Source organism: Sander vitreus, chromosome 14 (genome assembly GCF_031162955.1).
Source record: "Sander vitreus isolate 19-12246 chromosome 14, sanVit1, whole genome shotgun sequence".
NCBI classification, from domain to species: Eukaryota; Metazoa; Chordata; class Actinopteri; order Perciformes; family Percidae; genus Sander; species Sander vitreus.
This window is the reverse complement of record NC_135868.1, coordinates 17,960,901-17,987,786: the sequence shown is the minus strand read 5'-3', so window position 1 is coordinate 17,987,786 and position 26,886 is coordinate 17,960,901. Positions and strand designations below refer to the sequence as shown.

Genomic DNA, 26,886 nt, shown 5'->3' with positions numbered 1-26,886 from the left:
GTAGTTTTGTACAGGTTTATCTGATATAAAAAAAAATTGGCACGTGACAATTTACTTAATTTTGCTATTAACTTGATGGATGTGATGTGAATGACACTGTTTATCGGAGGAAATTGACTTTATTTGTGTGTTATAGTTTGCGTGCATTAAGGCTAATTTGTAATGGGGACATCTATATGTAAAGTAACCAGTAGGCCAAGTCATCTGTGCGTATAAAGACAGCATACGTGTAGATAGTTGTCCACTCGGATGAAAAGTAGGTTCAGCTTGATCACATACAATAGTTGATGAAAAGTGAGTGAATAGTTTTATGATAAAAACAGTGAGTCATCAAAGTTATGAGTCCTTCACAGTTCAACCTGATCACCAGGCTCCACCTAAAGAGGAAGGCTGATGGCTTGTAACCACACAGGAAGCCACATTAATTACTCTGACAGTGTCCTGCTCTTGGCTGAGTGAAGCATCATTAGGATGGACAGCAGTGCTGCTGGAAGGTAACGCTGTTATTCTACTTGTTCTTCCTACACATATTCTGACAAATAGTGATGACTCTTTTAAAACTGCTGCGGCAGAGAGATTTTAAAGGTTGGATATGATTTATAGATTGTGTATTTTATTCATGGCACTGTAATATTTAAGTAGGTAATAATAACATAGTCCATTGTTAGTGTGTTTATTATGTTAGAATCATTTTTGGTGCAACCTACAGTTCTAACACCGATTACGGATTTTCAATATAGTGCACTTGAGCCTTAACATAATTTGACAATGTTTAAATATTTGTATTAACTTCAGTTGATAAGTTACAAGATACTGAGAGGTGATCAATGACAAGCCCACTTTCAGCAATTATCATACAAAAACCCAAACAAGACATAAAGCAAGAAATAAATATAGACATTGTTCAAAACATTCACATTTACAGCATTCTTCTTGGAATAGTTGCACACAAAATCCCCCCCTCCCCGACAGTAAATCAATCCACCCTCTCGGCAGGTCTTGTCAAGGTAAACTAATAGAAATGACTGAAGCGGGGAGCCTTAAAATTTTGGAGGAAAGCTCTTTTGATAATCACAAATCACATAATCAGTACATGACTGCACAAACCTACAAAACAGATCTCACTGCTCATTAAGAACGCCTGAGACTGAACTCCAAAATAAGGTCTTTCACAAAGGCTTTAAAAACTCCTCAGATATGACAAATGGCAAACAAACAAATACAGCTAGTGCAGATACACTCCATGTTAGTGCCAACTACAGCAATTTATATCATTTTCAGAATCATCATTATATTAGATTTATGTAATTTATGGACAAAACAAACAGAACAAAGAAGCAGAGCATCCAATTAGGCACAACAAATACCCAGAAGTGAAATAACATACAATGAACAAATGGACTGGAATAACTTCGGCGTTGTATCAGATTTCACATCACATTTGGTTAAAACTGATGGAATGCCACAAACGGCCACATGGTAAAGCTACACTAAACATTACATTGTTAAGATATCTGTAGTAGTTTATCTGAAACTCATCATTATGAATATTAAAGAGACTGAAATTGTTGTCGTTGCAGACAATTTGCAGAAAAACTTCGTAAGCGGCATGTTTGTTAAATGAAAATGTCAGGGCATACATTATGGTACATCTGCTGTAAGCATAGAGTAACTGCAGCATGCTTGAGAGTGCAAGTGTTAGTATTTATGTTAATCAGAATATCATGAATTACATTATGTGTTATTGATCTCATACATTAACAGATACTTAGCATTTGGCTAGCTTTGAAATTGCAGTTTACATTAGCTCTACTTCTGTATTTGCTGTATAGCTCGTTAAACACAACACATCATGTACGCTCTAAACTGAAAATGAAGACATTCTATGCTGAGCTCCACAGTGGGAGTTCCTCTGTTGGAGTGTCCATCTCTGTGGCTGGTTGATGCATTCAGGGACCCCTCCGTTCATCAACCTATCTCTTGGGTCTGTCAATGTCATCTATGGCCGCCAGGAGTTTCTGACGAGCCTTCTTGTTTATATGTGAACCCAGACAAACGTTCACCAAGTTGGCTAGCTGCTTCATGGAGTACTCCTGCACAAAAACCACAAAGAGTGAGTCAGCAAAAAAGACTGGAAGGGACTGGAGGAAAACAAAACAACTACTTAAATGAAACTTTATATTTAGTGTTGCATACACGCTAACACTACAATCCTCCATCAACCAGCTTGGCCGCCTCACCCTGTGGTTCTTGATGAACTGCTCCATGTCATTCTCCGTCAGGTAATAGGCCTTGATGTAGGTCTCAACAAACTCTTTATCAGGGATGGGTCGCAAGTCGGTCAGCTTCTCCAGCTTCATAAGGAACTGTTGAAAGTCCAGCTGCATCAGGGCCCGGCCCTCGTTGCTGCATTTCTTCACATTAGCATAGCTAGAGGACAAAACAGCAGAGAGGAAAGAGGAGATTAGCTTTGCCTGAAGTATTCAGGTGCTTGATGGTGTTTTAAGCCCCCAACATCGACTTCAAGGCAGCGCTGCAACCGTCAACTTCAAGGCACCTAACCCTAACCATTGCCTAATCCTATCAAGGGGGTAAGCCTCTCCTCACAACGCGTAGCTCCTATGGCGCCATTTTGATGCTAACAAGTACTCACCCGCCGTTAGCATTCCATTGACTGCCATTCATTTTGACGTCACTTTGACAGCAAATAACTTTACATCTGAAGCGTTTAAAGACTATTTGTCCAGTGTTTATTTCTAAAGAAACACGACAATGTATAAAAGGCTCCATTACCTTGTACCTCACGTTATGGCTCCGTAGCAGACGTTTTTGTAAACGATTGTGTCATAACCACGCGACTTACTGTCGCATAGTAGAGGAATTACCGTACAGTACAGGAGAAGCTCGCAGGCAGTTTCGACTTAACATTGTTTATGTCTAATTACTAATGTTAACTAGCATTTTAGTTAGCAATAATTAGCCTGTGTCCATGTTATCTCCTTACATATACCTACGCTCTCCGTCTCTGCAAGATTGGGAATGATTGAGATTTCTCTTGGCACAGCTACCAGAAGACTTACTTCAGACACGTTGCTCACGTCACATTTACGTCGTCTCTCTCAGTTGGAGGCTGCGCAGTAACGCTCAGCGATAAGCGGAAAAAACGCTTCTAATAGCCTTCACTGGTCTCCGTCCAGAGCAACAGGATCTGTTGGTCCATTTTATATACTGTCTATGAATCCTAGTTCCAGGCAGCGCAGCCTGGAAGACGACATTGGGGGCTTAAAACACCAAATGCCTATTCAGGTAGAGGTAGACATAGTCTATATCCTTGACGTTCCACTTCCGGGATTGCTCTGGTGCCGCAGGAAATTCCGCTTTCTTTGTGTTGGAATTTTAAACTTTGGTGGATTTATGAGGACTATGGTTAACTGCTCCTCAGATCTCTGCAGGGTAAATTGAGACAGCTAGCTAGACTATCTGTCAAATCTGAGTTTTCTCTCGCACAACTATTTTACAGCGGCTCCCAGCTGAGCTTAGTGCCGCCATGACGATTGTGATTGGTTTAAAGAAATGCCAATAAACCAGAGCATGTTTTTCTCCCATCCCAAAATGCTATGTGGAGTAGCCAGACCCTCCTCCGCTCCGCAGCGTGTGGATGGTCTGGCAAAGCGAGACTAAGGTAGGCACTAATTGGAAACCAAGTACGTTCTGTGTCATTTTTCTTTTGATTCATCAAAGTCATTTGTGTCTGACCTGAGGGGAATTGTTCATATTTTCCACCCTTAAACACCCAACTTATGCCTTGCTAGCCAGCCAAATATGTCAGCAAACTTGTGTGTCTCTGTATGTTAAGGAGAAAGCCATGTTGCAATGCTTTTAATTACTTTTGCCTACTGCGTCTGGAAGATATGTTTCAGCTTGTCATAATTTCTATCAACATTTGAATCAAAATGGAAATGCTGTCAAAGCTCCAGACGCAAAGTGAACAAAGAAATGTGTGGTCATTTGAGTTACCAGATGATCCGAGACACTCGGAATCCATTCGAGTTTTTAAAAGCAAGTGTAAAAACGTTATTAGTGGAAATGAAAAGAGGACAGAAGCAAGAATGTACTTAATATTTCAGAAAGTGAGTTATTTGTATGGGTAATAATGAAATCTGCATGTCACACATTTCATTTAGGTCTGTAATGTAGCATAGATAGAGCAGTAATACTTTAATTTTATGCATAAAACCTTTTTTGTGTTACAGTTTATGTCATTTAATATTTTGTGTTGGATTGAATCTGTGCTTTTAGGTTTGGTTGTGTGTATATTTATGACAGAATCAACTGAAAGTCAGATAAAAGGTTACAAATAATTAAAAGGATCATTATAACAGAAGGGTTGTAGGCCAGTTGTTAAGTCATCCATTTAAAGACATGTAACTGCAGTGTGCATGTATTGAAAGGGCCGTGTGAGTGAGTGACATGAGCCGTGTGTGTGTGTGTGTGTGTGTGTGTGTGTGTGTGTGTCTGCATGTGTCCTATATTAAATATGAAGTCATGTTATTCCACACAGCTGTCTGTGCCGTTTGTGTTTCAGGTGTTTGGCAGCGGGGACTGTTGTCCACCGGCAGGTCAGTATCTAGGATATCTACAGTACATTAACACACCATACAGACAGGTCTGCTCTCTCCCCATCTCACACTTCAGCATTTCTCTCTTCTGTGTCCAATTTCTCTCACTCTCTGCCAGAGTGTACGAGCTTAGGCTCAGAATGCTAACAGAGCCATTTCTGCAAGTCCAAGGGGAGACGAGTGCTGGACAGAGAAAATGAATAACTGGCTGGAGCAAGTTGGAGTACAAACAAACAAATATGACCACTCTGCCTTGGTGTGCCAAAGGGTTGGGAGATATTTGCGTGTGGAGGGAGTGTACTGGGAGAAGCAAGCAGACGGTAGAAGTCTGCAAAAGCAGCTTAAATTTGCAGTCTTAATGGGCCATTTGTTGATTGGAAAGTGTTCAAAAGTTCTGTTACGCAATGGGAAGAAAAGTGCTCACCAAATGTGTTGGGAGGTAAACATGTTCCCTTTTCTCAGTGGGTGAGGGCAAACCTTTTACTGGTGTTTAATGTCCAATGTTCTCTCTCCTTCTTTAAAGACGTTGCAAGCACTAAACCATTTAACAAGAATTTGTTTCTAACCTCATTTTCCTGCGGCTGCCATTACAACCCCACATACACTTTCACCTCAACAAATTAGAAACTCAGAATGACTTTGGCTTCAACATCAGCCATCTTGTTCCCAATGAAATGTGTGTAATCTCATGATAATTGTCAGCTGTTAGCGATTCGTTTCGTCACCATGCAGCCGGTCTGACTCAGTGTTGCTGTGCATCCAGTCAGAGGGGATTTATCACACCTTCAATCTAAAATCCTACTTCACACATTCTCACACACACACACACACACACACACACACACACACACACACACACACACACTCGGAGTAAAGCGACGGTGTGGATGCAAGTGCTGAGCGAAAACACTCCTGTCACCTGCCACAACCCATATGTCTCGCTTACAAGGGAGACAGTGGTAAAATACATTACAAGGGATGTGTCAAGAGTGTTTTACAGTTTGTGTGAGTGGCCTGTGCCATGCAATTCCCTGAGGGAGCGATGTGACAGGCAAAGAGGGTGGCCAGCATGAGGAGAGAAGGAGGTGGCAGGAATTTAAAGTGGTTTTCTTTGGTGGATTACCCAGGAGGAACCTGGCAACAGTCTCCAGGTTTCTTATGTACTGTAGGTAATTTCCCCTGGTCTTCATGTTGCTTGACAGCATGCTTTGGAAAGATTTTTTTCTTTTTTTAATTCATGATGTGCAGATGTTTAAACTGAGTGATAAACAAAAAATTGCGCATGCAATGACTCAATGCTGTTTGGTAAGTGTACATTCTTAGGGACTCTATTTACGACTGTAACTGGAGAGTAAAGAGACATTTTCAAGCAAAAAAGGCTGTCATAACAGGACAAGACAATAGACTTCAAATTCACCCATGGTTGTAAGGGACAAAAAACACTATGGGTTTGCACTGTATTTAGCTCGGTTGCATTAATGTTCTGAATAATTCATTAGGCTAAAATGTGGATTGAGCAATGAACATGTTTTGTGCAGTTCAGTATCCATCCAACTTGAAAATCACTATGTTGCTTCTTTAATTGCCGCTGAGATTTCCTGAATAAATATTTAATACACAAACACCTTACTGCTGACTAAGGCTTTTACTATACTGACACGCTATCAATAGTTGTTATATTAATACTATTTATATTATTTTATTACTTACATATATATATATATACACATATATACATATACATATATATATACATATATATACACACACATATATATATACATATATATATATATATATACATACATATATATATATATATATATATATATATATATATATATATATACACATATATACATATACATATATATATACATATATATACACACACATATATATATACACACACACACACACATACATACACACACATACATATATATATATATACATATAGTTATGAATAAATGCATTTATTCAAGAACTGCTTTCTGAAGATCATTAAAAGTACTACAATTAGGGCGCCTGCGTAGCTCACCTGGTAGAGCAGACGCCCATTTACAGAGGCTTAGTCCTTGATGCAGCGGTTGTGGGTTTGATTCCGACCTGCGGCCCATTGCTGCATGTCGTTCCCCCTCTCTGTCCCCTTTCATGTCTAAAGCTGTCCTATCTAATAAAGGCCTAAAAATGCCGCAAAAAAAAAAATCTTAAAAACCAATAAATAAAAGTACCACAATTAAAAAACATTTGCGCAGGAATACAGTAAAAGTGCATTTACAGCACGTAGAAATGTTTAAAGTACATTTGACCTTTGGAGCTTTAAATCGGTTTGGGTAGATGACAACAGTTCTACTCAAACTTTGAATATGAACATGTTTTTGTAGATATAAAGAGATGGCTGTTACTTTTGTGGGAGAGCCTACCGTGACAAAATCAACCAAGGACAAACCGCAGCCTGAACTTGTGCTATTACTCTCTAAGTGCTCTTAGCGGGACAAGATAGAAATCTACAAAGTGTAAAAAAAAAAGAAAAAGTCCATCATGGTCAGGGTAAGTTACAGGAACCTCAATTTAGATTTGTCTCAACTCCCTCTGCCTCTAAATTCTACTTAAATCTCTTAACGGGTCATTTTAACAGGTTATAAAGACTCGATCCAATCGCAGAGCTGCTTGTGAGTCTATTGTCTTTTTTTATCAGCTATTTAACATGATATTGAAGCACATCTGGAGCTACTTAAAACTTTTTTTGTCTAAATAGACAACCTTGTACAAATGTACAGTTCAAGGACTGTGAGACACTGTTTGACACAGAAGGAAAATATTATGCACAATATAAAACTGTGTTTTACTACAGAGTTATTAACAATAATTCATAGTGACAAAAATAAGAAGCTTTGGCTGCAACTGAACCAGAATGACGCCAGACTGCACACATCCCCTTGATGCTGAAGAGGTGTTTTGTCACTTTCTTACCCTTCTACTAGAGTCCTGTTGGCTAGGCGGATGCAGTGCTCCCACAGGACGTTGGACACAGGCAGCGGGATGCGCACATGTCTGGAAACTTCCTCCAGCCGCTTGTTGAATTGCTCAAACTCCTGGGAAGGTAAAGGAGAAAACACAGGTAAACACATTTAAGAGTTAAATAGAGTAGAATTTAAAAAAGGAGCAGAAATAAATTATGTTCAAGAGGGGGATTTCTTTAATTGGATACCATATGTAAAACTTCTGCTATGTAATCCGACATATTAAACTTGTATTATAAAGACATCTCCATAATATCTAAAGGTAAAAAAAAATTGATTAGCTTGTGCAAGGTATATTAAACAAACCTTTGTACTATATACCACTTATAAAGGAAACAAGCCACTATGGGACCGATGCAACTTTGGTTTCCCAGCTGGAAGACATAAACTAAATAAAAGTTTTTTGTTTTGTTTTTATGAACAATATACATGTATTTCCACTGACTCTGTCTCAGCTACTCTGTGCTACTGGATGACATTCAACACCAGCTCCCCCAAACCTAACTTGGAAAAGCTGAACAGCGTTATAAAACTACCTCATGCTGTGAATTGCACAACCCCATTATTTATTTTGCAAAAAATAAACTGCATTCAGGGTTTGTATCAATCTCTTTTTATAAATAAAGCCATTTATTAAACATTTACCATACAGTTCATACTCTAAATAGTGGTATAAGTACATCAAATCAATCAAGGCTAAATCTTTTTTTCCCGCCAGCCTACAGTATGTCTGGGTTATTGTACTGGAGTTAATTCAAAGATTTTGCAGTCTGGACTGCACTGACACCCTGAAGTACTGAGCACACGGGAGCACAAAGTATGAATTCAACAGCCAGTGTTAAAACAAATCATTTGTGAGCTGCTGAGCACTGTACTCAAGTTTCCGAACATTCCAACTGGACTCATTCATTAACTTTTTGATGTGCATGCAGGCTCTTACAGTCAGCCTTTGTGCTCTTTTAATTTACATATTTTACTACACACTTGAGATGACATTGAAGACTTGTAGTTACATCTCTTCTGAACATACAACACAGAAATTACAAATTATATTATTTCCGTGCCCCAGCACATAAAAAGGACACAATGAGTTGTTGTTTACAACTGGCCTCCAAACTGTTCTTTTTTTAATGTTTTTACACAAAGAAAAAAGAGGAAATATCTCAGAGGAAGGTGCAGGCTGCAGGACACAAAGAGGTACAGGAAAGGGTTTCAGCTATGCTGTGTACTCACTGAACTCTGAAATGTTCAATTATGGATGATATTGTACAATTATGATATTATGTTGCTGTTTACAGGGAACAAATTGCAGTACATAAGGACTGTCCATAAATATGATGGATGTGTCTCAGGAGAAGTATGTGGTTTTCTAGTGTGTGTTTGCAAATATACGTCTGCTGGTTTTAATTCAAACTGCGTCATATTAAAAAATGATGCTGACTTTTAAGGCACACGCAGCTGCCATAAATTTTGCAGCCAAAAATGAAATGTTATTCATTCACAAACAGTCCCACAATAGTTTCTGACTTAAGCAGTTTGTCAATAAAGTCGTTCCGAGGCTGCTGCATTTCCTTGCCACTTTATATGCAAATCAATGCTATTGTTGAATGCTAGTGATCAACCTGAATTCATGAATTAAATATTCTCCTGCGTGCAGTACAACAAAATGTAGCACACTCTTTTCAATCAGTGCACATAACAAAATCCACATGCATTATGAATGTCTGACAAGTAGGCAGAGATGGCTATTAGTGCCTGATGAGGAAAAGTACATGCTGGATGTAATGTACAACATGTCAGTCTATCAGCTGGACCATTTTGACACGGTTGGGCATTTAAACCAGGCCACTGAGACAGAGATTTTCCCCTCAAGCAATATAGCTCATATGATTAAATAGACTTAACTGCAGAGCTGCCAGAGCCAGACACAGATCCATAAGCCAATCAGCAATTCAAAATGTGAGTTTTAACTTTTAACTGTGACTGAATGTGTATATATTTATTTATTTCAATACCATCTGTGATTTAAACAGTAATTTAATTGCCAGCTTTCTAAGACATGCATATATATATATATATATATATATATATATATATATATATATATATAGGGATTTGTCTGGTCTGTTCAGGATTTCACCCCCCCTTCAGAGCTCTCTGTCTCTGAACATCAGAGGTGAGAAAACTAGTGCTGTGTGTCCTTACACCCCATGTAAAATTTATAATGGGATGAGTGGCCCGCATGCTTAAAGACACACATTTAGTGGAAAACTTCCCATTCTAAAAATACATCAGGGACTGGTGAGCTCAAATGTCTTTAACAAAGCTGAAACTTCGGGAGAGATCTGCAGTCAACTCTCAACAGCTTACTCACCCTGCACTAAATAATTTACCCCATTCCAACTAATTCATATTAAAGACCCCCGAATGAATTTAAACTCATGAGGGACGACAAGGAACTTAAGAGTTATTGACTTGAAGTGGAATAAATTTCTGTCAAGTACAACAAAAACACTATGTGAGGGACATTCCCGCTAGATAAAAGCAAATCTATTACATCTGCCCTTTGTGTGTTCTACTTTTTGTTATTGTGGGTAGTGCATGGCATTGACAGGGCTGCAGTGGACAGTATTTGTTTGGGGAAAAAGGTCAAACATTCTAATTCTAAACTTTTCCTGAATGTAAACTACACACAAATTATTTTAACATAGATACCACCAGTCTTAGTATCAGCGTTTATATTTTAACATTTATATGATATTCATACTTTTTTAGATCTAACCTACATTATAGCACACCACATGTTACATCAACAGTCATCAACATTTATTATGCAACATTACCTTTAACAGGACATCCACATATACATTATGCTGTGACATTATCTCCCTAATGTCCCATTTAACTCCGGCCATCAGGAGCAACATTTGCTCGTAGTCGATGGCCTTGGCCGCAACAATCCAGTATATTGGTTTCCGAAGTTCACTGGCGGTCGACACCGTCTGAGAGAAGGAATGAAGAATACTTGCATGTGAGTTATACTGAACATGTTTTTGAGTGTTGTATACGCAGAAAACACCTCAAGAGGCAGACGTGAAGGTCTCTTCGATTTTGCTTTCGAACGTCATCGTTTGCACAATATTTCCAAGAGTGAAGTCATAGCACAGGCCATTCATTTGATGTTTAGGGAGAATAAACCTGTCTGTGTACCTGAACATTTTAAATGTCAAGTGGACAAAAAAACGGAAAAGACTGGGAAAGAGCAGTCGGCGTGGTTATGGGTGACAGATCATTTTCTCGTTTGTTGATCAAGAACATCCCTGAATGCTGGGTTGCAGTTACAAGGTCATTTGTCTCTACAGAGAAATAGGCTTCTAAATTAAACAAAAAAGCCAGAGTGATGGACTCACAGCTGTTGTCAGATGTTTGGTACAACCCCACCTGTAGCTGACAGTGACGACATGATGTACAGTTTCAGTAATTACACAGACTTTTGAAAGAAGGTGCAAGTATACCTGGGAATAAAACTGTTGCAGGAAGGGCTTCTTGGCTGCAGGCATCATTGTGTCCAGGTGGGACTGGAGGGATTCAAACTGTTCCGCCAGAAACACACTGAGAAAAAAACAGAAACAGCCATTTATTTTTGGCACAGTGGTGGGATAATAAGGTCTGAAAAATGTTCTGGCGTGGCACATAACTAAGACAAAATTACCATGTGTTGTTTTTGTATTCCTCAAGAGTGACAATTCTATTAACTAAAGCTGATATTACCTTTGATTAAATTTTGAATTGAAGCAACCAGAAATTTGAGACAGAACTTTAGATATTACCTCTGTTAATAGGATAATGTCAATAGAGATAGCAGATGTTGCACTTTCCCGAAGGGTTTTCTTTCAATAGAATTTCTTCTTGCACCGTTAAAACATCTACACCATTCTCTATTGTTGCAGCAATCTAATTTCTCCCCGTGATCATTACGGGTTAATGTAATTAATAATCTAACTATAAATCGAGGACCCTCTGTGTGTGTGTGTCATCTTTTTTTTAACAATGAACTGTGAAACCGAAATGACCCACATGGGCAAAAGATGTCACACGCAGCCTGCTGTTGTACGAGCGGGGTTGTTACATCTGTAGCTGGTTTATTGACTGTGGTTCACCAGCTCTGACTGCAGTTCACTTTTTGCTGCAACCAATGTTACGTGATTGCTGGATACAGTATACCAACTCCCAGACTCCAGTGTTGTCGCAACATAAATTATCATCTAGCCTCAACTCTGCACTTTGGGAAAACTACCTGGTTTCCAGTCCTACCTCACAAGGCAAAGTATCATTTATGTCCAACACATTAGGCTTTTTTTATACAGTGAATGGATTTCTATAGGGGGAAGTAGCAGAAAAGTAACCTGACTCCGCCAGATGGATTGCTTCGCATTTGCTCGCCATATCCATCTGGGAACTTTCCGTTGGAGAACTTTTGGGAAGGGGCGAAAATACTGGTTAGCTGATTGGATAAACCATCTGTCTATCACCACCTATGTTGCGGATAGACGGGCCAAATCAAGCAATCAGATCAATGAAACTAGCTAAGTTAGTGTAGCTAGCGTTAGTTTGGCTTCAAGGACCTTGTGGTTCTTCTAATGCCATCGTTTAACATACAATTAAGTTAGGTAACGTAGCTAACGTTAACGTTTTTAAACTTACCATTCGTATGTGACATGAACCTCATCAATGACAATCCCCACCAAGTTTTCACAGTACACTTCTGAAGAAGAGCAAAAACATCTTTTCCTCAGAGAAAAGCCTCCAGTGCTCTTCTTTCAATGAAGGAATACTTTCTAATTCGGATAAAACTTGCGCGATAGCTACGCTCATCTCATTCGTGGAAGCGTAGACTGTTCTAGTCTAAACAACATGGCAATGTTGTTTAGACTAGAACAGTCTAAACAACCGTTGTGTCACACCTAAACCCGCCTCAAAACCAACGCTGATTGGTCAGTCGTTTGGCGAACGGCTCCAAATGTTCTCTATCTCAAGATGCCAGACTGATCTGCGAGTGGAAAACTGGAGCTCGCGAGATCAGGACGGTCTCACAAGGCCAGCAGAAAAGTAAATACAGGGCAAAACAAAATCAATGTGGACAGAACTAATACCCCTGTTCCACTGTGACTGAATAAAGACCTGGGGTCTCATTTATAAACGTGGCGTACGCACAAAACGGGGCTGAAAATGTGCGTACGCCACTTCCCAAGCAAAGGCTGTGATTTATAAAAAACAAACTTGACGGGAGAATGTGCGGTCCTCCACGCAAACTCTGACCCGTGCGTACGCACATTTTGGAGACAATGGGAATTGGCGACGCAGATGGTGAGGTGGTGAACTGATGTCAGACTGCAGAAAGTAAATGTGGGAATAACGATTACTCGTAATACAATAATAAGTATTGATGCATCACGCACATTTTTGTCACTCCATATCATCCACGTTACCGTGAAGATTAAATCCAGCAGTGCCATTTGCGCTTGTACTGAGTGATACTTGTTCCATAAACACCTTGTAAAATCCAACTCAAATCTTTAATAAAAATTCGTTATTAATGTTTAATCGCCGCTGTCTCACCATCACATTGTCTGCCACGGAGCACGGGAGGAGATTGCCCGACTGCATGGAATACAGCATAGCATCAAATACTCTACCATTAGGTAACTGCAGAACGAAGTGTAAATAACTAAATATCTGTCTTTAATACTGTGCATATATCATCAAATGTCAAAGTCTGGAAATACAGCCATTAAACTCTCACGCAATCGTTACCCTTAATGTCCTCGTCATCAGCCCTAACTTTAATACTGGTCGTGACAAAACCTGCATGAAGAAAAGTGTTTGCCTATTAGACTTTCGGATTCAAATTGTATCTCAGGGTGGGGGATACCACTAGTTGATGCTGGGATTTTGGCAAGGTGTTAACATTCACAATATGTTGTAAATGTATAAATACTGCGGTGAACCTGTGCGTAATGCTGCATGATGGCACTGCTGGCCCTGCAGGAGGACTACGGCAATGGAAGAATCAGGAGAAAAAGAGGCTTCAGGGACCATGACGATGACTGGCTAATATGCCGATTTAAATTCCCTAAAGCTGAGCTCTTGGATCCATGTACTGAATTGGGTCCAGTAGAGAGGGCATCGTGCCGGAACCGTTCCATCCCTGTCCAAATACAGGTCCTCGCCACTCTGAGGGTGGCTGTTTCCAGAGGGAAATGTCAGACAGCTAGGTGTTTTACATAAATATTATATATAATCTTCAACTTTATCACTAAGGCTTGTTTGGATAGCCTATAATATATAGTTCTGTTAAATCTTATCATATAGGTTTGGTATATCGAAGCTGTCCCCGAGTGCCGTAATGCCTGCCATTTTGGAAGGTATTATTGATATATGTAGTCTATAGATCAGGCTTCCCTACACTGTGCGAGAACAGGTCGCATTTATAATTCAATTTGCAGCAATTCACCAGCATCTGAGAAGTTTTTTGCTTTTTCCCCGCCAGTGGTCATGATTCGGCATGATTCAGCATAATGAAAGAACAACTGACAGGGTCATTAACTGATCAGCATTCATGAGGTGCATTACATTGACTATTTATGGTTTAAAATGGGAGTGTACAGGGCGGGATAAGAGGCTGATTCACGTATGCAAACTTGTGGGTAATCTGTGATTTATAAAGGGAACATTGCTTGTAGATGTGCGTACGCACGGTTTTATAAATCTGATTTTTTTTTTTTTCGTAAGCCATTTTTGGCTTTTGGGCATATGTACACTTTTAGTAAGGATCCTACGCACAGTTTTATAAATGAGACCCCTGTTGAGTGGCGCTGATCGGTGGCTTTACCGTAAACTAAATAAAAACAAAAGGGAGCAGGTTTGAGGTCAGGGCTGAGTCCAGAGTTTAACAAGCCTGACTACTGCAGTACAGCGCAGCTCACTTACAGTGATTTCTTTAAATTTCCAGGTCAACAACAACGCAACTGATTGGACAGTGCAATTTAAAAAGAAAAAAAACTCAAGACTTGAGCCCCATGAGTGGCCTCCTCAAACTGTGCTGCCTCTTGAACCCAATTTTACTTTGAACTCAGCAACCAAGTGAACAGCGATGTCATACTGACTCATGCACCTTCCATCTACCATCTACCTTCCTGTTCCTTAATCAGCTGATAAACAATCTGAGCGACAGGACATTTTTAAGAATACTTAAAGCTTTAGTGTGTAACTTTTTTATGTTAATGAACATCCGTTACATTCAAGCCATTGCCAAATGAGTTGCTACAAAGCTAATTAAGACTATCAGCTCCACACAACTTTCTCAATATGGCTATGTTCAGAAGATTGTGTCGTCTGGCGACTTTTGGAAAGTTAAGATTGAATTTATGATTACGAGTGACATTCTCTTGCAGAAACGGACATATCTCTGATTATTTCTCTGATGCAGGAATGACAATAGTTGACAGAAGAGACAGACGGGCTGGTCAAAAAGTTAGTCGAAGTAACTAACTAATTTAGGCAGAAGGCCTAAAAAGAAAAAAATAGTCTATAAACACTCTGAGCGAGTTCTTGACTATTTAGAGACAGACTGCAGAAGAAATAAAATAGTTTAAGAACACGTTCTGGACTATTAAGAGATTTTTGTCTGCAGGGCTGTACCGGGTTTTGCAAGGTTTGCCGAAGAAAAGAACTAAGCTTTGCGGTGACGACCACATCGAAAAAGATAAGAGTATACTCAAGAAAAGCTTCTGTAAATATGGGGAATGAAACCTCAAAGCCGTGCGACGCATCTGGACCCATAGTGGGTGAAATGGTTAGAAAATATGGACCGGACCGCTTGAGATCTCTGTCATATTGGTCAAAAAGCTTTGGCTTTCCAAAAAATGGATCACTGAGTCCAGGAAAGTTATTTTATCTGCTTATATATTTAACTTCTCTTCAATGTTTAATTTCTTATACTGCACTGTAACTGTTTTGTTTTTTTTCTCGTATTTTATCTGTTTTTTATTTTTTAATCTGTTTTCATGTAAATCTGTTTTTAATTTTTTAATCTGTTTTCATGTAAAGCACTTTGAATTGCCCTGTTGCTGAAATGTGCTATACAAATAAAGCTGCCTTGCCTTGCCTTTCGCGCGCAGAAACTTGAGTGAAGATAATGACTTCTTCTGAAGAGTTCATCATGTTTTTTTAATCCCCCGTGTCCTCCATGAGCTACTAGCAACTGCGTGGAGGAGGGGTGGGGGCTGTTATCATGTGGACGCGCCAACAGTTTTGTTACTTAGAATTCCTTATGGTGGCGACAGAAACTATGCACTATAGCTTTAAAGCTGCAGTGGGTAGATTGCAAAAAGTTTTTGAAGTAGTGAGACCTCTTCCTACAGCTCTCCCTCTCCGCTCCTTGTCGGACAGGCAATGCATGCGTAGAACAGGCAATAGGAACACTATCTCTCTGAATAATCTGTGACTGGCCAAAGTCTTCTGTCACGGCCTAGATTTTCTGAAGCCTGAATGCAGAGCAAAGAGGAGGTGCACAAGTCTGGTTTTCTCTCAGACCACTTGAATTACAATATGCTGAAAGATTATTGCTGCATGACGCCAAAAATAAAGTTCCTACCCGGCTTTAAAGGGTGGGATATATGATTTTAAAAACATGAGTAAAAGTTCTGGCTTAACTTTAATCCTTCAGCTGCTCATTTTCTCCACATTTCTCTCTTCACTTCTGATGACCTGAAAAATTTCTGAGCTGTTCTCATCACATGAAAAAGCCCTCTAAATGAGTCTGCTAAGTCAGTATTTTTTCTTAAAACAATCTTCTCCTTTTAAACCATCTGTTTTTCAGGGAAGATTGGTAAAATAGAAAAGCATGAGCCTTAGGTAAGGTTTACAATCACTGCATGGTAACCCCAACAGCAATCTTGATATTAAAGGCAATAATTAAGTGCTGTCTAGTTAACGCTAAATCTGAAAGAGCTACATAAAACACAGCACCCCATAAACGAGCAGAGTGGACATTTATTCTTTTTATGGAACAGAGGAAATCACATTAAGGTTAGCTGGAACAGCTTGTGTTTACCTCGGCAACATGGTGCAGTCTGGTAAAGAAAAAAGCACACCCTGCAGTTCACACTTATCTGATCACGCTTGTATAAATACGACAACTGAACAACAGCTAGAAGGGCGAACAACAGGAAGAGAGGCACCTTACAGAGCTCTTATCTTTTATTTCTGCTCAGAGGTCATGTCGCTCACAATACACACTTAGGCTAGCTGCCTTTTCTAAAAAAAAAAAAAATGCAGTTCTGCCCAGAATAAGTCTGACTTCCTCTCCCCAGGAGATCTTTTTCTTTCAAACTTTACCCAAGAAATATCTTCACCTCTGCACTTTAGCTCTTTTACTTTCATTATTCTTCTAAGCTTGTTGGCTGCCTCTGATATATGAAAAACCTTGTGTGACAGAGTGTTAGCCTATTCAGCATTTTTGCAGCGCTGTCATCTGGGCCCTTGCTTTACAGACTTTCATTATCAAGCACTTGTACACTGCCGACTTATCAGGGTCCAAGAGTTGTCACAGACAATAGTTTAACCTAATTATGTATGAGGGCACTTTTGTGTTTTGTGTGGGGCACTTTTGTGTTTTTTGTGTGTTTTTTGTGTGTGTGTGTGTGTGTGTGTGTGTGTGTGTGTGTGTGTGTGTAAAGAACAAAGAGGGAGAATAACGACATACAGTAGGCGGCGCACAAGGGGGAAAATCAATTAGTAAGTGAGCCACTGATTGCAAGGGTTTAACACAAGTAGTAAATTATAGGAAGTAAGCTATAAATAATATAATAAAATAAGTCTCTGTCTCTTTTTCTATTTCAACAATCTTGTTTTCAATTAAAGAGGCTTTATTGATACACAAGCACACACCGCAGGTAGTGCAACTCTTTGATGGCCAGGCGTGTGTGATACTGCCTAATTGAATTATGACCACCTTGAGGCGAGGCAGCGAGCAGGAATCGGCCTCTTGATAATAGAAAATGTTTTAAAGAACATAGCTGCCAAGTTACATCACACTGTCACGACACACAATTGATGACATGAAATCTTTCTTCTGACAAGAAATCTTCTCCCCCATAACAGAGGATTTAAGACCAATAATGCTGTGTGCTGTCTTAAGGTGTAATTACATTGCATACTTATAATTACTTCAATCATTGCATGGTTTATGTTTACTTGAGTGTTGTGTAGAGAGTACTTACAGAGACTCAGTGGCCACCACCCTCTGTGCTAGCCCATAAAGAGTCCCACTGTTAGTGAGGACCACCATTTGGCTGAGATGGGGGCTGGGCACCTTCTCCTTCCTGTCCTCTGCTGCGCTGTGGACTCCAGCATTTTCCCCCACTGCCTCCTGGGAGACACACAGGTGGACAGGCAAGTGAACATGCAGAGTCAAAAATGCATATTCATTATATTCTTGCCATTTCAGTTTTCAGAGACTTAAGAGACACTTTATAACTTGTGAGACACGAAATGGTTCACCTTCTTTTCCAAATTGCGTGGGTTGCTTGGACCCTGTTATAGTATGCTTGAAAGTATATTATGAAAAACTTATGTTTAATATTACTGAGAAATACGTTAAATTATTTGTAACCTTAAGTGTTAATCTGTTAGAGTTTCTGCATAGGTGCAGCTGTGGAAAAGCCCGCTGTTACCTTAACAGTTAACCTGACGTAAAAGATGTTTCACTTGCAAAAATGAAGACAAAATGTAGATGTGTGCTGGTAGGTAAGCATAATCTGAAATTCAATCAACCTTGTGGAACTCGGTTACATCCAAAGCACACACACACACACACACACACTAAAATTCTGCTGACCAAACACTCCTCAACAGCAAGCATTTAATCTTCCTTCTGATATATTCCACTACACCTCTCCATCCAGCAACCCCTTTTATCCCTTCATTTCAAAAACAATTGAAATAGAAACGGAAAGATTTCAACCTAAATCCCTTTCCATCAATCACAATAAGCTATATCTGCATACAAAGCCAGTGAGATTCCATATAAAAGGGCAGGTCATATTATTTTCTATAAAGGGATGATGAATCACATTGGCATGTAGAGCTTTGCACCCTGCAGCTGCAAAAAACCCTGAAACAGCCTCTGGGAGACCAATAGCAATCACAGGTAACAAATGAATGGGAGCTATTAGTGCTGTACCATATGATCCATTTACATACTGTACTTCTTTGCAATGTGCACGACCAGTGGACCAACTTTTATTACAGAGACTGCACCAAGTACACAAATTTCACAAATAAATTATTATTATTAAAGATTATTACAAATAAATGCTTACGTAATTTCTAATTAATCTGAAAAACTCACAGAGACTAAAGCATGAAAACTTGTGTGGTAACAGGCCTACATGTCACTAGTTCATCATCATCACTGAAAACTAAAAAGAAAGCAGAAAGTAGGCAAAATATCTGTGCTGAAGACAAAGCAGTGCTGTTAAACAGGCAGTGGTGTTCACAGCTCTAAGAAGATGATGTCTTATGTTCCTGTACAGTAATCTATTCACTAAAATAAGATATATAAACAGCCCAGCATACAGAACATAAATGCACAGTGTGCAGTTATGCCGATGGCGTATATGGTGAATATGTGAACTACAACCTTCCCACAACCTCAGTTATCTCTCTGCATGTATTCAAACCATTATCAGTCTGAAATAAAATGTTATCTCATTCGGAAGATTAACACTTGAATTATATTACCTCTACAGCTTAGGGAATCTAATGGCTTCCCTATGGAGAATTCAAAATATGTCCCCAGAGAGCAACTCTTTGCGAATATAAATGCTGTTACAAGTTAAAAGTCAGAAAAGTGAATAAAATAAGACAGTAAATGAAATGAAACACTGATGGTAAAATCTAATATTACAAGCCTTGAATAAGTTAATTATGAATCAGTTACTCACAACATTATATTATTGTTAAGGATATTTTTTAAGTTTTTAAACCAGAATTCACATTACAAGTTTTAAAACTTCTGACGTATATGCAACCAGAATTAAGAGGACAGGACAAAAAGTACATAGCGATTTTTTGTCCATGGCAGATTTTTTGTCCTTTGGAAAGAGGCTGCAAAGCATTCACAGCACGACTCGTCTACACCAAAGCATCCAGATCTTGGCCTTTGTTCAGCTAAAACTGCTGAAAGTGTGGTTATTGTGAGCTTAGGGCAAAGGGAGAACAACCAAAGCTCCAAATTAAAGATGCACTTTGTTGTTACTTATTTATTCAACCACTAAAATGTACAGATGTTTTATTTTGTAGGGGGGGTTTTTTGAGGGGGGGGGGTTTACATATGCTGTTGTAATGTTTCCACATCAACAAAAATGTTTTTAAATGATTTGTGGCACGTTTTCCCATATTCCACATCTACATCACAACAAAGTTCATGTGTTTTTCATGTGTCATTTCCTTCAGTCCTCCTGTCATACATATAGAAAGGCGATTAGTATGCACTTTCAATTGCGATAAGTGATTTATCATTTTGGCCCAGGATAAAAGCTGTTGAGCAGCAGTGGCTGGTTGCCACTTGTATGGACAACGTGCCAGATCAACAGAAACATGTAAATACACACTATGTTGTAAACAAGTGCAGATAAATGAGAAATGATTGCTGCTGTCCTTTTGTTCTATCTATCTATCTATCTATCTATATATATATATAGTTTATTAAAGCAACATTGTACATATCAGAAAAGTGGTGCTACACTGTGGCCAAAACATGCACCTGCACTTCTGTATGTCTTTGATTAGTTTCTTCTTTGAAATGGCTTCTGCTGGGGAAACTGACGAATGCACTCCAGGGAAGGGAGTAAAAATGATGAGTTTTAATATGATTTCTATGTGTTTTGGTTTTGAACAGGTTACAAGTTGCAACACCTATCTTTAGTTTTAAGAAATAATTGTGTGACATAGCTTTTTTTTCCTCGCACTCAATCTCTTCCCTGTTCTAACACTGCAGTGTGTTGCCTTTAATTATGCTGTATTATACTGACTTCTATCCTTGGGTTGCATCATGAAAGTCACACTGGTAGTTGTATATTCTCCTTTGAATTAACCAACTCAATTTAACTTTGGTTGCATTGGTCTGACATTACAGCAAAGTCTGGTATGGTCTATTTTGAATCTCTCCGTGTGAGGCTTGACCTTTCATTGACTGTGCCCCTGAAGCATAAACACTATATGCAAAAAAGGGGGAAAAAAATGCTTCTGAAAGACTGTCGGGAGAAATGTGAGGTTTCTTTTCCAATTGCATAAAACTCTGCACAGAATCTTCAGGTAAAATACAAAAGGTTTTAAAAAAACCAAACAACATTTGATTTTATGCATCTAAATCCAATTCTGAAGCGAGAAACACATTTTAGAGGTGCTTAGGGTGACACTGAATGTGATACAGCATTCACCTCGAGTGCCTACTTTACGTTGATTAGTTCATTAGATGCTTGATCTACTATAATTTTATGTTCAAAATGTCAAACATGATTTAATGGAATAGCATTACCATAATTTCCCATTGTTGTTGCCCTTTGGTGCCCCCAAATATCTAAATTATTTTTGGAGATAAACATGCAAATCTTGTCTGATACTGAGACATCTAGCATATATCTAGCAATAATACAGTAGATACAAATACTTTCATACAATTTGAATGAATCATTAATGAATTCCTACAAATGAGAGATTCATTTTACTGTCTTTGTAATCCTGTGGCAATTATGAATCCCAGTTAACTTCGTGGTTGTTGGCAGACATGCACCAAACTGCAGCTGCTGGAATGCTCAGATTTATCAGAAAACAGGTAAAAATAGATTAATACTTCTAAAAAAAATAGCTTCGACATCAACTCCTCAGTCATCATTACAGACCTACTGTAATCAACTGTAGTGCAACTTGTTTTTCACTTGATATCCTCAAAGACACGACTGCAAAAACAATTATGGTCCCGCTTTTATGAAGACACTCGATTAAAATGACAAATGACTTCAGTGAGATAAAAGTAAACTAACTCCATACGTCTGCTGTCTTGCCAAGTCCGTGCAAAAGAATGCCATATTGGACAAATTAAGAACCAGTGATAGATTTTTCAAAGTCGTACAAGGACCTGAAAAACTGGGGTGAGGCAGACCTTTCCATATAGCATGACTCATAGTGAAGAGGTCATACTTCATTTGATTTACACCCTGCAGCTGCTGAAGATATTTAGGACGAGTTTCTCTGCTGTCCCAACGAGATAAATAGTGAAAATGCTGGTCTGTTGTATTTGTTTGTGGTTATTTTCAATATTTGCGACTGAACAATTTTTGGTATATGGCATGTGTGTAAAGTATCTATCAGTGGCTGTAGTGTGCAGCATAGTACTGTATAAGAATAGTCTAATACACCACAGAAAATACAATTCACAGGCAACATTAGAACTAAAACCATTAGGTGATTCAGCGATTCGTCAATGGGCAGAAAAATAATATAATACTATTTTGATAATCTTAAAACTAACCAGTAAAAAAAATCCCAAACATTCTCTGGTTTCACCGTCTCAGAGGATTTGCTGCATTTCTTTGTTTTATATCCTAGTAATCCGAATATCTTTGGGTTTCGGATACCTTGGGCAAGTTGAAATTCTAGTCATTAGCACGTGAAAATATGTCTTTGCCTTACAGAGTCGATTTATTGTTAGTAGTTTCCTGTTCTCACAAATGGAAAAGGAAAAAGAGAGAAAGAAATCAAAGTTTTGACAAACACAAAATGAACATGAATCAGGTATTAGTGGATGCAAGATGCTGCATTGAATCTATTATGACAACCATATGAATTATTTCCTCTGTGAAAAAAAATGTGTAATGTGCATCCAAGCATGGTAAAACAGTTTTACAATGAAATGCTCTCAATTTGCCTTTGTTGTATTTCCCAGAGCAGTCTCAAAGCCAGAGCCGATGACTGAGCACACACTTCTCACTCAGCAGATAATCACAAATCACACAACTTTTCAGAGGAAAGTTTAAAAATAGCCAGAGGTGGCTTCCTTTCCATACAACTGACATCAATTTGGCAGGTTAAAGGAAGGAAAATATGCTGTTAAATGTTTTTATTTCTCACTGTGAAGACATTCACCTCAGTGTGTTGGAATATTAGTGTTCTGAATAGCATGATAAAAGCGTAAATATGTTGTCTAAATGTAAAGAAAACGGGCAGCCCCACTACCAAATCATAACACTAGATTACCCCCCATGAACAAGCCTTCATTTTCAAATATGAACAGTCAACTAAGATACAGTACAATGCTTCATCTGATGAGGCTTTATTAATTCTGTGGTAGCAGCAATCTATTTAGTTACAAAAAGAACCAATTATGTGAGCTTAGAAATTCTACGAAATAAACATCATATTCAGCAATGAAAGTATGACTAAAGACTAAAAAGTGATGACATGAAGTTACAGTCTCTGTATTCAATTCCATTTCAATTCTGAAAGACTGGCTAGTCTAAAGACCAAGAGCCACATAAAACAGTGAGACCAAAAGTAAATGAAGCCCTGCAGGTAGTAAACAAGGTTGGCATCCTCCAAGGCGGATGCACTGCAGGGTACAATTTCTTCAACACTGGTACAGAGGCACAGAAAGCAGTTCAGCGATAAAAGAACCTGAATCGAGTTACTGATACACAGGAACAAGGCAGGGGGACCACTAAAACCTGCTAAGTGGTGCTTGAAAAATGTTTATTAAAGCATATTCTTTTAGAAAAATGTGGTTGCAATTCTATCCACATTCTGCTCTATTCAATATGCTTTCTTTAAACAAGCTCCATTAAATAAACCTACTGCATGGGAGCAGACTGACGTTTAATTAGTGAATGTTAAGTATTTTATTCTAACAGTTTGGGAGTAATCAACACAGTTATGTAAATTATTTAATCAGGACGGAGGTAGTAGGAGGTCTTCACTGATGACACAATTATTAAGATTTCCCCTGAGGCAAATCTGCCCTAATCTAAATTGTTTGTTCGAGACAAAAGTAATGACAGAAAATATTAAAGAGTTGACAGATATCTATACAATATTCTTTTAGAATAAGAGAACACTAACCATCAGCAATATTTCACGCTCATATTGTCATCGCTTTGCATGATGCCTCAATGACGGCACATAAAATTTAGCCGCACAAAAATGGCATACGTTAAGGTGCAGATTTATTAGATGTTGTATATTAATAAACAATAGTGTAAATAGTTACAACAAATATCATTGGTTAATAAAAAGCCATAGTTTAAGGACATATAAAATTACAAGCCAAGTCCACATCAAAGCTTTTTTTTATTTTTTTTATTTGCCTATTCCATTGTCCTCCATTTCATTACACTTTGAATACTTCTCATGGAAAATAATTAAAGTTCACAGGGGATGTTTGAACAAAACTGTATTTCTGCCCATTGTACTTAGAGAAAAGGAAATATCTCTGTGGGTGTCTGAATGCTCGATGCAGGAATGGAGGGAGAGGGCAATTATTTTCTACGAAGCTCACCGTGTTTTAATTATCTGTCTGGCGCATGTGCTCAGACAGAAGTGACCCTTGAGGTAATGAACCATTTAAAGAACTTTTTGCTAAACATTTGAGTAAAAATAAGGGACTCATATTTCCCTGTGACAGATTTCAGTCTTTAGTTAATTTATATATATATATATATATATATATATATATATATATATATATATATATATATATATATATATATATTTGAATACAGTATGTGCCTCTGGATAACAGTTTGGACATACAATATGTCAATAATATATTTTACTGATATAACTTAAAGCCACTTTAATGACCAGTTACACTTCAGTGTGCCAAGCTGACGAAGACACCTACTCAGACGGCTGACAACGTTATCACAACATTATTATCACCTATTCACACTGAATGGTGATGATATTGCAAGATTAATGGAGTACAAATATCTTGGAATATGGCTTGATGAATCACTTACATTTAAACAACATATTAAAAACCTGAGGCAAACAACTTGGCTTCTTTTATAAAAACAGATCCAGCTTTCCCTTGCACTGCAGGAAACGTATAGTCGAGGCACTCTGCCCTCATCACGGGAGATCCCTATGATACTCACTACTGTACTCTGTATAACAAAGTTGGTTGGACCTCTCTGGCACAAAGGCGCAAAAAACATTTGTGTCTTTTCATCCATAGAACTCTCGTTGGACTGTCACCACCATATATAGCATCTATGCTGAACTGGACCACAGGACCTTACCAAACTATCTCAACATGTTGCCTTATGCTTCATGTCACACAGGTTAATTCAGAGTTTGGTAAATCTGCTTTTAGGTTCTATGCACCAAAATCTTTAAAACACCTTCAATGTTTACTTAAACTGGACATTCTTCCTACCCCTGCACGTTTTAAGATTGTAATTTCAGATTACTTCACTTCACTTCTATGTGCGATTGTTTTCATTGGGTATTATTTACTTGTTTTGTGCTTCATGTTTTATGTGTCTTGTATCTCGGCATCATTGAAAATGAGGGAAACCTCAATGATATCCGAGATTCTTAAAAAAAGGTTATGATGATTAAAGCACAAACAATAAATCCAGTGCTGACAACACTGGAAATCACTTTGTGCTCAATGCTTGAAAAGTGCTATATAAATACAATTATTAAAAAATTTTTATTATTAGTATGCTTTGTGGAGATTAAAGACATTTAGTTTGACTCTTACTATGAACTCTCTTTGACAGCAATAGTCAAATCATCGAGACAGAAATGCAGAAATGTTGAAAAAAAAATGCTCATCTAAGGAAACTATATTACAAGAAAAGGGTAAATAAATGGAACTACATAAATCACAACAGACCATCTGTTCTTGCTTTATCAATTGTTTGGATTTATGCTCATATTTTTTTTGAGAATAATACACTTGATACTCACTCAATACACCTGACAAAACTTTGGCCTACAATGTTAACACTGGCAAGAGATCATCATTGCAAACTAAATGCCTCTGTCTTAATACATTTAAGAAGTTTTTTTTCATACTTCTGTGTGGTCTCTGTTTCATTTCTGACCAAAACCATCATCCTTTCTGTCCGTTTCCACAAAAGCTACAGTTAAGGTCAAACCAGTCTCTTGCCGTCTTTGTTCCCTCTGCAGTCTCTCAGTCATGCTGTAGTGTCTGTGTTCTTACCGTCAGGCACTGACAACTCTTCATCGATGATCAATAATTAATGTGTATGGTACAAAACAGAAAAGTGATTCAGCATGTGGAAGTAATGGCACCTTTCAGCTAGAGCTTATATATAAAAAGATTTTTTGGGAGATTTTTCTAAGAATAAACATGATGCCAAAAGACAAAAATAAATGAGAATATTAGTGCTTTAAACAACATTTCACTGCAACTGCATTTATTCAAAGCCAAACCATAATTTCATTAGGAATTTTGGAAAGCAGCACCACACCAAAGCCTTCTGGAGGAATTTATTTACTTGATTCTGTCACCTTTGCTAACATCCAGAAGTTGAGAAAGAACAGCCTGCCTAACAGTGGAAATATCAGCTTCGATGTCCTTAAGGGCCTTTCTATAGTGTGCACAGGCGAAAGCGAAAACAAGTTTTGTTTGTCTGCAAGGTATTAATGCTGAAATGGTTTCCCCATGTGGACCAACAGCATTGCTAAGTATGAAGACATCAAGCATTAAAGCCAGGGAGATTATCTACCCTTGTGTAATAATTAGAAATTAAACACTGGAATTCTCAATGAAAAGAAAACATAAAAATAAACGTCTAGGGAGGGATTTGAAAACAGATAAGAGCAAAGCTTTGAATAACACTTAAAAAACAGGGATATAGCACTAGCTTGATGTCTATCGATCCCTGCTTTTTTTCATCCAACAGATCAAAGACGAGAGGCTGATATATTTAGCCGGCTGAAAAGGATTCTTAATGAGGATAGACGGTTAAAACAGATGTATGTATGTATGTGTGTGTGGATATATGTACAATAATTGTGTGTGGTAGGACTCAAGTATAATGATACTCTGCTACCCTTTATTGTATTCATATGGGACATGTAATCGCCTTCCCATAATGCCTTAGGGAGAAAGTGGCACTAAAGATTTGTATCGATCAAAGTGAAGA

The 26,886-nt window shown here is 38.3% G+C and overlaps 1 protein-coding gene across 1 annotated transcript in view; it reads right to left on the bottom strand.

Moving 5' to 3' along the window:
• Positions 1 to 659: 659 nt before the first annotated feature.
• The window catches only part of vps50 (VPS50 EARP/GARPII complex subunit), a 118,862-nt gene continuing 92,635 nt past the window's right edge, over positions 660 to 26,886 (bottom strand). Inside the window, exons 23-28 of the mRNA XM_078267279.1 lie at positions 17,929 to 18,077; positions 11,161 to 11,257; positions 10,489 to 10,647; positions 7,596 to 7,717; positions 2,241 to 2,430; positions 660 to 2,093 (exon numbers count right to left, since the gene is read on the bottom strand). Coding sequence (XP_078123405.1) covers positions 1,974 to 2,093; positions 2,241 to 2,430; positions 7,596 to 7,717; positions 10,489 to 10,647; positions 11,161 to 11,257; positions 17,929 to 18,077 — 837 coding nt within the window. The 3' untranslated portion in view covers positions 660 to 1,973. The remainder of the gene's footprint in view (positions 2,094 to 2,240; positions 2,431 to 7,595; positions 7,718 to 10,488; positions 10,648 to 11,160; positions 11,258 to 17,928; positions 18,078 to 26,886) is intronic.